We start from the raw sequence: 15,080 nt of genomic DNA on the forward strand, positions 1-15,080 counted from the left end.
GTGGAACAACCACTTAGGAAACTTTACTCATAAAATATAAAATGCAATAATACGAAATAAAAAGAGGCCATAGGCCTCTCTTTATTTCGTTCAAGGTTGTCTTGTTTCCTTGTTTGATTGAACTGCCCTCTTCAGAATCAGTTCCGTGTTGTTACATAAATTCTTTTCTATCAGAAGCAAAAGGAATGTGGGTAGTTAGTTTTTATCCAAAGTCCTCCCAGTTCCATTTAATAAGTGGAGTATTCATTATGAATCATGAGCATTTCTCAAACATTTGTAACTTAACCGGTGATCGTTTAGACAAGATTCCTTTGGTGTTTGAAAAACGAGTTTATCACTTACAGTTATTAATATCAGGATGTGAGAAAGACGTGAGAAAAAATAGAAGCACGTGGTATAAATTAATCACTCGTCATTACGATTTTTCCTTAGGTTTCTTTTATTTAGTTCCGAGCATTCTATAGATCAGAAACTACAGATTTCCTTGTGAAGGTCGTCTCTCCAAACCTACATCCTTTTGAGTCTTTTCGCCTATTCCAACGCCAACAAAAGTTAAAGATTGAATGTGATTGAAACCCAGTTTCGGCCTGTTTTTCCTAATTAAAAAATGAATAAATTAAAGTGAGGTCAGTGAAATACGTGTGAAAAACACAGGCAGCAGTTAGGGAGAGGCATTTTTAAAATCTCGAGCCGTTCACCTTCGAATAACGATCACTTGCTTTACGGGTTAAGAGGTAGCACTTTTACGTTCCATATCACATTTGGCGGATTCGAAGGACAAGGTTACCAAAGTCCTCCAACAGGATCCTTTCCCGGGTATATAAAGGGTCAGTGCAGGTCTTAGCTCTACTATTCGTGCAGTTAGCAGTTCAAACAGTCACAATGATCGCACAGGTAAGTTAAAGCAAACTACCTTTTTCTGTTTCAAATTCTCATTGATTTGTATTTCCTAGAATTTTATACTTTCATTCTAGGACCTAGATTACGATTACTCTGTTTTACGATTTTAATATAGAGTTTAATTTATTTATTTTAACCAAATAATAAATCAGAATTGCGGGGCCACTTACAAAATATTTAACATATTCTTTGCCTCTTTAATAACATAATTATAATAAAAGGTATTCATTATTAAAGGATAACTGCGATATAAAAATATTCCTTTAGAATAAGCAATGAACTCCAGTGTGATAATTGTTAATTTTCTTATTTTTATTTTGCAGATTGTCTTCTTTTGCTTCACTCTGGCTATTGCCAACGGGGTTGCCCATCTAGGTGGAGCCAGTGTCAGCTCTCGTCAACAAGACGTAAGTGTTTTGTCTTAATAATGACTTCAAGTTGATTTCATGAAATCATATCAAGTGTGGTTGCTCTAATATTTCCCTGTTCTGTGTTAAATACAAAAATAAAACATCATTGATAAAATCCTTACGAGCATCGATCAATTATTTCTTTCTCTGTACAGGACTTCGGCAACTATGGCTTCAATTACCAGATCGCCGATGGCCTGGGAGCCACCAACGGGCGTACCGAAGTAGGAAACGGACATGTCCAGAAGGGAAGCTACACCCTCACTGACATCGACGGCCGTGCTCGCCGTGTGGACTACGTTGCCGATGGTGCTGGTTTCCGTGCTAACATCAAGACCAACGAGCCAGGAACAGCTCACAGCGCACCTGCTGCTGCCTACGTTGCCTCTCCCTATGCTGGTCCAGTTGCTCCAGTTGCAGTTGGTTCCCCTGCAGTAGCAAAGGTCGCAGTCGCCGCCCCCGTAGCAGTCGCAGCTCCAGCAGTAGCCTATGGAGTAGGAGTCGGAGCTCTCGGCTATGGAGCTGGACTGGGCTACGGAGCTGGGCTTGCACATGGAGCTGGATGGGGTTATGGAGCAGGATTGGGCTATGGAGCTGGTTGGGGTTATGGAGCAGGATTGGGCTACGGAGCTGGACTAGCACATGGAGCTGGATGGGGTTATGGAGCTGGACTGGGACATGGTGTATACCATTAAACTCTTCAAGCCACCCTCACCTTAACTTAACAGGTAAATAAATGCACGTTATTCTTAAAAAATATATATATTAAGAATATAATTGAAAAGATTCCATTGTTCACGTTATACATACCTGCAAGTTTAGTCCAATTTCATAAATACATGCTTTATAAAGTTTCTAATTTTTCTATTTGTTTTTCTTTTAGATATGTCGTCTTGCTTCTAGTAGGACTGAATATTTCCCTTCTGCTATACACCGTCATGGCCTCCACGAAATCCATCAGGACTTGTTCATATGCATTCTCTCATCCGGAAGCGATTTTGGTCTACCAAGGGCTGCTGCTGCTAAGTTATAAATATTTGCGTGTTTGTTTGCCAAGAAAGCTGTTGGGATACCTGTTAATACGTTGTTGAAGTTGCTCAATAAAATATTGAACAAAAAAAGTTTGTTTTGTTTTTGTGTTATTTCAATCAAGTTGTGTTACGAATCCGTGATCTTCTATCAGTCAATAATTTTCATTTTCTTATCTTTTCTATAAATTGCAGAAAATCCATGCAGAAATGAAAGGAAATCTTTCCATAGGATTTACTTTAAACAAGAGACAGAAATTAATATCCTATATAAAATGTGTACTGGGTTTTTATTGCAAAATACTTGGTAAAAAACAACAGTGGTAGTATTTCGATGAAACATCGCAAATTATAATAAAAATAATTTGGAATTATTCCATCTCATGCAAAAAAGTTCACGGTAGTAGCTAATTATTTATTAACTTGACACATATAGCTTTTGCGACCTGAGCTATTGTTCTAAACCGATTTCTTGAACTTTTATAACTAACACTCCCCTCAGATGTTCCTGCTAATGGCAATTCTCACTCTCATATCCCTGAAGTTGGCCAACCAAATACTTGTAATGTTTCAAGTTCGTTAGAACGAAATGGTTTCATCTTACAAGTTTGAGAGGCACTCTTCTAATATCTCTACAGGTACGCAATATCAGGATTTTGTGGTAGACTCTGTTCTACTCATTCATGGCAAGTAATAAACTGCTCTTTTGTTATTATTATTTTTAATTTGCTGCTGTTCTTTTGGGGACGTAGAATACTACAGCAAAATCCAAATTTTTGGAGAGTAAGGATCATGGGGTCATTATAAGAAGACATTGTATTTTATGGGCAGCAAAGAAAATATGTTTCTTATGCATCAAATTGCATATTAGAACTTCTAGCCAAAATGTAATAAGTTCAAAAATTGACCATGTTGAATCCATCTTGATGATGAATATTCTGCTAAAGACCGGACAGACGCGTTGTGAAAAAGCCCATAAAAATCTTTGCGTTCTTAATGGAATTCGAATTCAGGCCTCTTCTACCAGTGGCAAGAAGACGATGATCACAACCACTGTGCTACCAAAGAGGGGAAACTGCTACGATAGGTGAAATTAATAACTGAATTTATCTGTAATCTAGCTTACCTTGACAAATCATAGTAAAGGTAAAGGTTTTTATCAGAACGGTGTGATAAAGTTGGAAAAGATTGTACTGAAGATAATTGCGTAGAATATTATCACCGTCGGCATATAATAAGAAATCAACTGATGCTTTGTGACTTAATTAAAGACTATCTTATATCTACCATAGGCATCTGTGACGGTTGATAATTTATATGCATCCCATGAATTTTTCTTCTCTGCTGGTCAGTTCATCTGACATCTGTTTAGGCCTAAACCTTGAACAGTATTCTTCTTAGTTGGTATGAACAGTTCTTAGTTGGTATGAAAAGTATAGTTTCCATACTTGAATGCTTCCCATTTAGAATCTGCTGTTGGGAACATCATCAGTTAGTTCCACTATATAGAATTTAAAAACTATCTGAGACCAGCCCCAGTAGGTAGCATAGGTGGATAGTTGAATCGACATCCTACCCACACCAGGTTGAAAAGACCCGAGTACTGAAACCACCACAATCATCTTAATGTCTCAAAACAAAAACCCTTCCCTCTACCCTTGATAGTAGTAACACCTTAAAGTAAATCCCACATCAGTACACTGTGATCACTGCCACCTAGTGGTTTCTTTATCTGCACATTCTTAATGCATGAACTATCACTGCTGATAATCAGATCAAGAGTGTTGTTCCCTCTGGTTGACTCTCGTTAGCAGGTGCTGTAGAAAACAGTCGTCAAATAAATATACAAAAGTCTTATTTGTGTGCGAGTGGCCAAACCACAAGTTCCAGTCACTATCTGGAAAGTTAAAAATCCCCCATTATTAGAAATTCTGGTTTATTGGCCCACTTTATTTCTCTGTACAGTTATTCGTTGCACTCGCCAGAATCATTCGGGCTATAACACACTCCCACTCTCAATTTTGCATTCCCAGTGCTTATTTCACACCAAACTGACTCAGCATTGAACTGGCCACCCATGTCAAGTGGATGCACTGCATTGGATTTTATGTGTTTCCTAACTAACAGCATAACCTCGCCTCCATTCCTATAATTTTTGTACACATTGTACTCCCCAAATTCAAATTCTGTATTATTTATATCTGTGTGACACCACGTCTCTGATATCCCAATAATATCCGCTTTTGAAGTCTTGACCAGCACTTCAAATTCATCGAATTTATGTATTATATTCCTAGTATTGATGTACATGCAAGTATAAATGTATCTGTTCTTACTCTTAGTTACTCGAACACAACCACATACACTGCTCTACCATTAATATCCAAACACCTCTAGGTGGATGGATAAACAAGTCTTATGCATGAAACACTTCACAGAAACTGCTATAAATATGCACACTGGGCTTCGAACAGACAATTGCAAAAGTGGGCATTCAAGATGACACATTCAACAGAATTACCTCAACAGTTCCACAGAATTGATCACCTCAACAAATGCTAGACGCCAAGTAACGTGGTGTAAGGAGCGCGAATGCTGGATTACTGAGCAGTGGAAAACAGTCCTATAGACAGACAAGTCGAGATTCGCACTTGACAGTCTGATGGCCGTTTCTGGATGTGGCGAATGCCAAGGGAACAGTTCCTTCCTGATTGTATCCTCCCAACAATGAAGTCTGGTGGAGGCAATGCCATGGTATGGGGCTCCTTTCATGGTTTGGCTTGGGCCGATTGGTCGTTATCGACAAAACCATGAATGCTGTGCAATACCAGGACAACCTGGACAATTATGCACTTCCAACATTATGGCAATACTTCGGGGACGGCCCATACCTGTATTAGCAAGACAACGCGTATTACCATACTGCTCGGGTCGTAAAAATGATTTCAGGACATGGGTGTGGAAAATTTGGATTGGCCAACCCAGAGTGCTGATCCACACTCTATTGAACATCTTTGGGATGTATTTGATCGTCGGGTACGTGCAGGTCGAGATCGCGCAGAGAACAAGGCCGAACTGGTGGCTCCGTTAAAGGCCGAGTGGAGAACCAATCACCTGACATTTATAAAACGCTGGTTGAGAGTGTGCCGCGAAGATTGAAGGCCGTCATAAAAGCAAAAGGTTTCAGCACAAAATATTAAATGACACAATAAAAGCTTATTTTTTTTGTCTAAAGTCAGGTGTCCGGATATTAATGGTAGGCAGTGTATTTTTACATCTTCCACGATGATCCCCAGCAGTTCTCAAAATCCCCAGCACCTTGCTTTCCATGCTGCTGATTCCAATAGAAGCCGCGCAAGAATCACTCACACCTCTGCCTGCGGCTATTGTTAATATATTAGTCAGTGTACCTTCTCAAGAATATTCCGTCTTATAGCAAGCACAAACGTTTCCTCACAACTGGTATAAATCTCAGTGCTATTAAAGATGAGCATGAGAACAACAGATTTCCAGAAATAAAACAACTCTGGAACGAAAGAAGTTAAATATTTTCTTTTATCCGCTGGACAATCACCTGTAGATCAGCATTTAATGAACTGGTGGTGATTATTGGAAATGGTGTGTGCATGCTTGTTCAGAGCAGGTTTTGTTACCGGATTGGTTATTTTAGATTATACACCAATGCAACGATCATAATTCATGATGGTCAACGATGTATCAATATATTGGGTCTGAATTTATAGGGAAAAGACATCCAACCCAAGCCAGAGGTACAATAACATAGACACAGCATGAAAAATAAAGGGGAAAGGGAAAATTATAAAAATTCTTCCATTCTTGACGGAACTGCAACCAAGGTCATTTGCTGTGTGGAAGTACAGAATTCGTGACCATTGACGTATATCAAAGTGAAGAGAGGAATGCAGCGTACCTTCATCAACCAAACCATGGACAGGATAGGATTTCCAGTCAATGGAAGATGGTCATTAATAAAGAAATCAAAATAGCGGAGAAGTCTTTTCCAATAAGAGTAAGAAACCTGCGAGCCATTTATCAATGCACGTAGTGAAGTGGAAGACCTTAAGAACGTTACAGAACATAAGAACATTTAATGAGGAATTCACAGGATTTCGGCAAATATTCCTAAGAAGACTGAAATGCTGGAAGTATTCGAAAAGTGACAAATCCTATTTTGAACAACCACCTGGGAAACTTTTCTCATTATTCTGCACATCAACCTTCTGATATTTCGCAATCATATGATGATTGCCCACTGTTTAAATAAATTATATACCGGTACTTATACTCGGACATCCACATAGCGTAAGAGAAGTGTACAAGACATAGAATACAATATCCTTGCCGGTAGCCACTTTTTTAGTTCGTTCAAGGTTGTCTTGTTTCCAATTTTAGTTTCAACTGCCCTATTCAGAATCAGTTCCGTGTCTTTACATAAATTCTTATTTATCAGAAGCAAAGGTAAAGTGGGAAAGTAACCGTTATTCAAAGTCCTTCCACTTCCATTTAATAACTGGAGCATGCATTGTGAATCATGCGCATTCCTGGAATAATTGTGGCATACCGGTGATCGTCTAGAGTCTAGACAACATTTCTTTGATGTGTTTTGAAAAACGGGTTTGCCACTTACAGTTATTAATGTCGACATGTGACCTTAGCAATAATAGAAGCACGTGGTATAAATTAATACATCGCAATTACGACGTTTCCTCCATTTTATTTTAATGTTTTTCGATTATTCTATAGATCATAAACTACAGATTTTTTGTGAAGGTCGTTTGTCCAAACCCTACACCCTTTTGGGTCTTTTCGTCCATTCTATCACCAACATCAAAGATTGAATGTGATTGAAACCCAGTTTCGGCCTGTTTTTCTAATTAGAAAATGAATAAATTAAAGTGAGGTCAGCGAAAAACGTGTGAATAACAGCAGCAGTTAGGGAGAGGCTCTTTTAAAATGTAGAGCCGTTCACCTTCGAATACTGATCACTTGCTTTACGGGTTAAAAGCAACGCTGTTATGTGCCATATCACATTTGGCGGATTCGAAGGACAAGGTTACCAAAGTTCTCCAACAGGATCCTTTCCCGAGTATATAAAGGGGTAGTTCAGGTCTTAGCTTTACCTTTCGAGCCGTTAGCAGTTCAAGCAGTCACAATGATCGCACAGGTAAGTTAAAACGAGCTAGCTTTTTTCCATTTCAAAATCCCATCGATTCGCATTTGTTATAATTTTATAGTTTTATTTTAAGATGCCTAGAATACGAATACTCTGTTTTAGTATCTGGAGGTTAATTTGTTTATTTTAACAAAAATAACAAATCAGAATTGGCAGTATTAAAAAAAGAATTCCAATTAAGTTAAAGCTATCTGTTTCATGCAACATCGCCGCATATAGAAGATTATTTAACACATTCTTTGCCTCTATAATGACGTAATAATAATAAAAAGACATTCATTATTTAATCGCGATATAACAAACATTTTATATATATATATATATATATATATATATATATATATATATATATATCCTTTAGTATAATCAGTGAAGTCTAGAATGATCATTGATAATTTTCTTATTTTTCTTTTCCAGATTGTCTTCTTTTGCTTCACCCTGGCTATTGCCAACGGCGTTGCCCACCTAGGTGGCGCCAGTGTCAGCAGTCGTCAACAAGACGTAAGTGTTTAATCTAACTAATTACTTAAAGTTGATTTCATGTAAACGTATCAAGTAAAAAAAAAAACATTGTTGATCTCCTCATGAGCATCGATCAATTATTTCTTTCTTCTGTACAGGACTTCGGCAACTATGGCTTCAATTACCAGATCGCCGATGGCCTAGGAGCCACCAACGGACGTACCGAAGTAGGAAACGGACATGTCCAGAAGGGAAGCTACACCCTCACTGACATCGACGGCCGTGCTCGCCGTGTGGACTACGTTGCCGATGGTGCTGGTTTCCGTGCTAACATCAAGACCAACGAGCCAGGAACAGCTCACAGCGCACCTGCTGCTGCCTACGTTGCCTCTCCCTATGCTGGTCCAGTTGCTCCAGTTGCAGTTGGTTCCCCTGCAGTAGCAAAGGTCGCAGTCGCCGCCCCCGTAGCAGTCGCAGCTCCAGCAGTAGCCTATGGAGTAGGAGTTGGAGCTCTCGGCTATGGAGCTGGACTGGGCTACGGAGCTGGACTGGGCTACGGAGCTGGGCTTGCACATGGAGCTGGATGGGGTTATGGAGCAGGATTGGGCTATGGAGCTGGTTGGGGTTATGGAGCAGGATTGGGCTACGGAGCTGGACTAGCACATGGAGCTGGATGGGGTTACGGAGCTGGACTGGGACATGGTGTATACCATTAAATTCTTCAAGCTCCCCTCACCTTTTTAACTTAATAGGTAAATAAATGCACGTTATTCCTAAAGATATATTAAGAATATAATTGAAATATTCTATTGTTCGCTTTATATATATACCTACACGAATTTCATTAAGACATGCTTTATAAAGTTTCTAATTTTTGTATTTACGTTTTTCTTTTAGATATGTCCTATTTCTTCCAGTAGGACTGAATCTTTCCCTCCCGCTGTACACCGTCATGGCATCCACGAAATCCATCAGGACTTGCTTTTATCACTCATCCGGAATCGATTTTTCTCTACCTAGTGCTGCTGCTGCTGCTAAGTTATAAATATTCGCGTGTTTGTGTGCCAAGATTTACGTTAATGCGTTGTTGAAGTTGCTCAATAAAAATATTGAACAAAAAAAGCTTATTTTGTTTTTGTATTACTTCGCTTTAGTTGTGTTACGAATCTGTTATTTCTATCAGTCAATAATTTTCGAGAATTCATATCTTTTCTATAAATTGTAGAAAACCAATGCACACATAAGAAATTACGTCTTTCCATAGGATTTACTTTAAACAAAAGGCAGAAATTAATATCCTATATAAAACGTGTACAGGATTTTTTTAGTGTAAAATAATTCTTAAAAAACTGTGTTAGTTTTTCGATGCCAAATCAAAATTAATAATAAAATTAATTCAGAATTATTCCATCTAGTGCAAAAATATTTAACGGTGGTAATTGAACTTATTCTAAACCAATTTCTTGAACTTGTGTTTTTACTAACACTCTACTCAGATATTCCTACGAATGGTAATTCTCACATCATATATCCGAAATTAAAAGATGTGGGGAATGTTGCTAACCAAATACTAGACGCATTTCAAGTGCCCTAATAACGAAATGGTGTCATCCTACAAGTTGAGAAACAAAGATTTTCAATTTGCTTTCAGGTATGCAATACCAGAAGTTTGTTGTAGGCGTTGTTCTACTCATTTATGTCAAGTAATAAACTGCTCTTTCGTCATTATTGTTTTTAATTTACTGCTGTTCTTTTGCGGACTTAGAATGCTAAAGCGAAATTCAAATCTTCAAACAGTGAGGATCACTGAGACCTTATGAGAAGCCATTGTATTTTATGGGCAGAAAGAAAATAGGTGTCGCATGTATCAGATTGCAAATTAGAATGTCTGGTAAAATCTAGTAAGTTGAAGAATTATGAAATTGACCATGTTGAATCCATCATGATGATAATGATGAGTATTCTGCTGAAAACCGGAGAACTAATTCAGACACCTTGTGAAAAGAGCCCATAAATTTCTTTACGTCATTAACGGAATTCGAATTGAGGCCTCTTCTATTTATGTATCCCAACCACTGTGCAACACACGAGGGAAACTGCAAAGATAGGTGAAATTAATAACTGAGTTCTCTCTGCCACCCTCTTTGCGACATCTTTAGAACGTTTCCTCGCAAATCATTCCAACTTTACCACGTAAGCTGATGATTTCAGTTCTTCATTGTCACAAAATGCCCCTAATCCCCCCTGTATACCGCAGTTATCTCCAACCGACAGTACAGGAACTTGAAAATTACCTCCAAGCGATTGGGCTCTCCATAAATACAGAAAAAGATCGCCCAACTTACTGTCACCAAGAAGAGTAACGTCAGTGATGTGAACATCATAAGGAACTATCTAGTTAAAAAAAGTCACCCAGCATAAGGATTTGGGTGTCATCTAGGATTAAGACTGTACGCTCTTGCCTCATTTTAATGCCACTCGTCAAAAACGTATGTAGCAATTTGGGCAGGGAAACAGGAGATCTCCAACTTTCATAATCCGCATCTGATCGTCAACTATATTCTCCGTTGCATAATCCAAATTCCTTTATATGCATCAACTATATGGTCCTCTGCACCCCTATCTTACTAAACCAGATTCTCATCCCTGGAATACTGGATTTTCAAAGGGCTGAACAAGATTGTCGATCTACCACCTGCAATCTCAAAATCAATCTGTTCTGCTCTCCAATCAAAATATGCTACCATGTAGGCATCATATCATCTCTAGGAGCCTTGTGATCTTCGCACAGCTTCTGTCGGGAAAATTAAACTCACATGATATCTGGGAAGCAATACCATCGCAATACAAAACAAATCTAAGCTGTGTAGCATGACCACCCTGGATAACGTGATTCCATTTAATTCGATCGAATTATTTAATAGGTTATCCACGGACTCTCAGAAGCTGGACAAAAAAAAAATCTACAGATCTTCCACTCTTTCAGATATGTACGCCCTCGTCAAGCTGAAGGTCAGATTATTTCGGTCATGCTACATTATCCACACATTGTTGTATTTATGTATCTTAACCAGAGGCTGTTTAAGGCCATCTATTGTATTAACCTAATTGAGTACTATGTATATAAACTATATAAATAATATATCATTATTTTTTTCCATTTTATCATGTAACCCGTGTCCTCTAGCTGGATAGTAGTAAAGGAACATTTATTTGGAAATAAACAGATAAATAATAATAATAATAATAATAATAATAATAATAATAATAATAATAATAATAATAATAATAATTATTATTATTATTATTATTATTATTATGATTATTATTATTATTATTCATACTGCATCGAGTGTGGCACAGGATAAAGTCGCTCACGTTCAGGCCTTAGGCAGAGGGGTCGGTTCGAAAAGTTGGAGACAATCTCCCGAGCAAGACAGTGGAGCAAGTAGCGCTGTCCCCAGTAAGGCTACCACAAGAGAAGGGCAAGACCATCCAGCCCCACCAACTGGAAGTGCTTCCTGCGCAATTGCGCTAGTGACCACCGAGGAAGGAAGAAAACACCAACGCATGAAGTAGAGCGTTGAAATGAATACGTACATCATGCTATCATACTAGGAAATAACCAGGCTAGAGGCCGATAGGACAATGTACAGGTCGCGACTACATACCAAGTGGTTGGAACGATACCCGGATATTCAGGTCACCGAACAGCGATTAGCAGACCAAAGAAGGACCATCGTCACGAAGAGCCTAATAGGCCCTACCATCTTGGAAAAAATCAAGCAGGATGTCAGCGATCAACTACAAAGCACAAAGAATATAGTCGATATGGAGCCACAGGAGGAACAGCAAGAAGAAATACAACCAAGAGTAGCTGAAGCGGAAAGGGGCAAAGTCATGATATCCAGAATAAAAGACGAGTGGAAGAAGGCCCTAACAGAATTCGAAGGAATGGACCCCACAAGAACCAACGTGATATCTAAGCAGAGGCCAAATAAAATCCTGTGGAGAGTAATAGACCACCTCAATCGGCAAATAATGCCATATTACTTTGAAAACAATGGTGCAACGCTTGAGGCTATCCAAACAGCCGTATACAGTGCTGCCATAGCAGCCTCTAGGATTAATGGAAAAGAAACGAGAGACCAGCAGCAGAAGAACCGAAAACAAAAGGAACCGCCAGCTTGGGAAAGAAGACTTCAGCAGAAGATAGAAGAATTAAGAGTCAAGATAGGTCAGTTGACCCAGTATCAACAGAGTAACAGAAGTAAGAAGTTGATTGGAAAGGTGAATAGCATCCTCAAGAGAGACAGCGTCCACAGTAAACATGAGACCAGAAATCAGAGATTAGGAGAATACTTGGACACACTGAAGCAGAACCTCCTCGCACTCAGCAAGAGACTACACCGATGCAAAGAGAGCTCCCAGAGGAAAATAAACAACCGAACTTCGATGAGGACCAAAGAGCCTTCTACAGGAACCTGGGTGAAGATGACAAAGCAGGAACCGGACTGTCCAAGAAGAAGACGATCGAGGAGTTCTGGAGAAATATCTGGAGCAGTGAAGTAAGACATAATAGCAGAGCACCATGAATAGAAGTAGAACGGAAGAAAACCAAGGACATACAAGAGATGAGAGAGTGGGAGATTAGTATTAGTATTAGTATCAGTATTATTATTAGTATTGGCCACATGGTGCAAGAAAGCCTATGGCTTATGCTGCACCAGGCAAAAAAAAAACGAATAAAACAATGATAAAAAATATTAAATAAATAATAGTAATTAATAAAAGAAGAAGATTCGAGAAGAAGAAGTAAAATACTCGATCAGGAACACCCACAAATGGCGAACCCCAGGAATTGATAACATCCACAACTACTGGTACAAGAAGCTCACCTGCGCACAAAAGCACCTAGCAGAGCAGTTCACTCAAATGATAAGGCACCCAGAGACAATCCTGAAGTTTCTCACCAAAGGAGTCACATATCTGAAGCCTAAAGACGAAGGACGAAGATACAAGAAACCCGGCGAAATACAGGCCAATCACCTGCCTCCCAATGATGTACAAGATCCTGACCAGCTGCATAATCAAAAAGATATTAGACCACTTAGAGAGTCAGAACATAATGGCCGAACAGCAGAAAGGATGCAATCGGAGGAGCAAAGTTTGCAATCAGCAATTAACCATAGATGCCGCAGTTGTGGAGCAAGCCTTCAAGAAACACCGCGACCTATACACTGCCTACATCGATTACCGCAAGGCCTTCGACTCCGTACCTCATAGCTGGCTAATAGAGACCCTGAAGATCTACAAGGTCAATCCGATAGTGACAAACTTCCTAGGAGCAACAATGGCGAAATGGAGTACCACCATTAAGGTGGAGAACATCACAACCAGGCCAATCCCCCATTAGAAGGAAAAAATTAGGAAGTACACGAACCTGAGACATGAGGTCAAGGTGGTGTGGCATATGCAAGAAGTATCTACCATCCCGATCATCGTGTCAACCACAGGTATGGTGCCAAAGACCCTATATAACAGCCTAGCAGCAACAGGTCTCCCAGCGAACACATACAAGGAACTCCAGAAAGACGCAATCCTGAACACCTGTAGGATAGTCAGAGAGTTCCTCGACCAAAAGTAACACCAGACATTACAACCACCCTGTGTACTTGATAGCAATACCCGTCACGAGGTGGAACCCCATTCAGGGAGAAATAATATAAGAGCAACAACAATAATAATATCCGTCTGCCTGGACCAATTATAGTAAAGGTAGAGGTTTTTATCACGAAGGTGTGATAAAGTTGGAATACATTGTATTGGAGATAATTGTGTGGAAAATTATCACCGTCGGCATATAACAAGAAATAAGAACCAACTAAGAAAGAAGCTTTGTGACTTGATTACAGAATATTTTATATTTACCATAGACTTCTGTGTGGCTTGATAATTTATATGAATCCTCTGTATATTTCTTCTCTGTCACAAGACTCATTAGTTCATCTGACATCCATTTAGGCCTAAACCTTGAACGGTATTTCTTAGTTGGTATGAAAAGTAGAGTAGCTTCCAAGATTAATTCCTTGAAGGCTTCCCATTTAGAATTCACCGTTGGTAACATCATCAGTTGATCCCACTGTATAGAATTTAAAACTGTCTGAGACCACTATAGTCACCGTTACGAAAACAAAACCCTTCCCTTTACCCTTGATGGTAGTTAGATCTTTAAGTAAATCCCACATCAGTAGACTGTGATCACTGTCACCTCGTGGTTCCTTTATCTGCAAATTCCTAATGCATGAATAATCACTGCTGATAATCAGATCAGATTAACTAGAGGGAGTAATAGATATTACTCCCTCTAGTTGCCTTTCGAACACGCTACAGTAAAAACAGTCATTCAGTAAATCCATAAAAGTCTTGTTGGCGTGCGAGTAACCAACCCACAAGTTCCAGTCAATATCAGAGAAGTTAAAAGCCCGTTTATTATAAGGTAATCTGATTTACTGGCCCACTATATCTCTGTACAGTCGTTTGTTATGCTATCAGAGTCATTAGGCCTACAACACACTCCTACTCTTATTTTTGCTTTCCCAATGCTTATGTCACATCAAACGGACTCGACATTGCAACAGACACACATGTCAACTATGAACTGCCTTGGATTTTATGTGTTTGCTAACTAACAGAATAATCTCTCTCTCTCTATCTGTCCTCTCATAGTCCTTTCTATAGACATTGCACTCCCCAAATTCAAATTCTGCATTATTTATATCTGCGTCACACCACGTCTCTGATATCCTAACAATATCCTTCTTTGACGTTTCAATCAAGACTTCAGTTTCATCGAATTTATTTATTATACTCCAAGCATTAGCATTAGTAAATGCATATGATGCAAGAAAGAAAGCTTATCCAGCATCAACCGAAAAGAAAAAAAACCCTTCCCATTTTACCCATCCGTTCTCTCTAAACGTTTGTCCAGTTCCTCTTTGAATTTATTTAACTCTTAACTTCCACAACGACAGATGGAAGTTTGTTCCAGCAATCAACAACGCACTGGCTAATGGCAAATTTCCG

General features: G+C 39.1%; 1 protein-coding gene across 1 annotated transcript; it reads left to right on the forward strand.

The window, feature by feature from the left end:
- The first annotated feature begins 838 nt into the window (after window positions 1-838).
- Window positions 839-8,743, forward strand: LOC150089938 (uncharacterized). The gene is made up of 7 exons (XM_090390135.1): window positions 839-894; window positions 1,224-1,307; window positions 1,466-1,999; window positions 2,194-2,336; window positions 7,433-7,523; window positions 7,950-8,033; window positions 8,153-8,743. Exons 1-7 carry the CDS (start codon window positions 883-885, stop codon window positions 8,708-8,710), a joined length of 1,506 nt encoding a protein of 501 aa, XP_090246261.1. The 5' UTR covers window positions 839-882; the 3' UTR covers window positions 8,711-8,743.
- Window positions 8,744-15,080: the final 6,337 nt, after the last annotated feature.

The sequence above is a fragment of the Mastigoproctus giganteus genome, chromosome 2, assembly GCF_048544385.1.
Source record: "Mastigoproctus giganteus isolate SK-2022 chromosome 2, ASM4854438v1, whole genome shotgun sequence".
Classification (NCBI taxonomy): Eukaryota; Metazoa; Arthropoda; class Arachnida; order Uropygi; family Thelyphonidae; genus Mastigoproctus; species Mastigoproctus giganteus.

What these genes read in the sequence shown, in the direction of transcription:
- LOC150089938 (XM_090390135.1), top strand. An exon ending in GACTGGGACATGGTGTATAC is followed by an intron (nt 2,000 to 2,193) that starts CATTAAACTCTT and finishes TTTTTCTTTTAG; the next exon opens with ATATGTCGTCTTGCTTCTAG. An exon ending in TCAGCAGTCGTCAACAAGAC is followed by an intron (nt 8,034 to 8,152) that starts GTAAGTGTTTAA and finishes TCTTCTGTACAG; the next exon opens with GACTTCGGCAACTATGGCTT.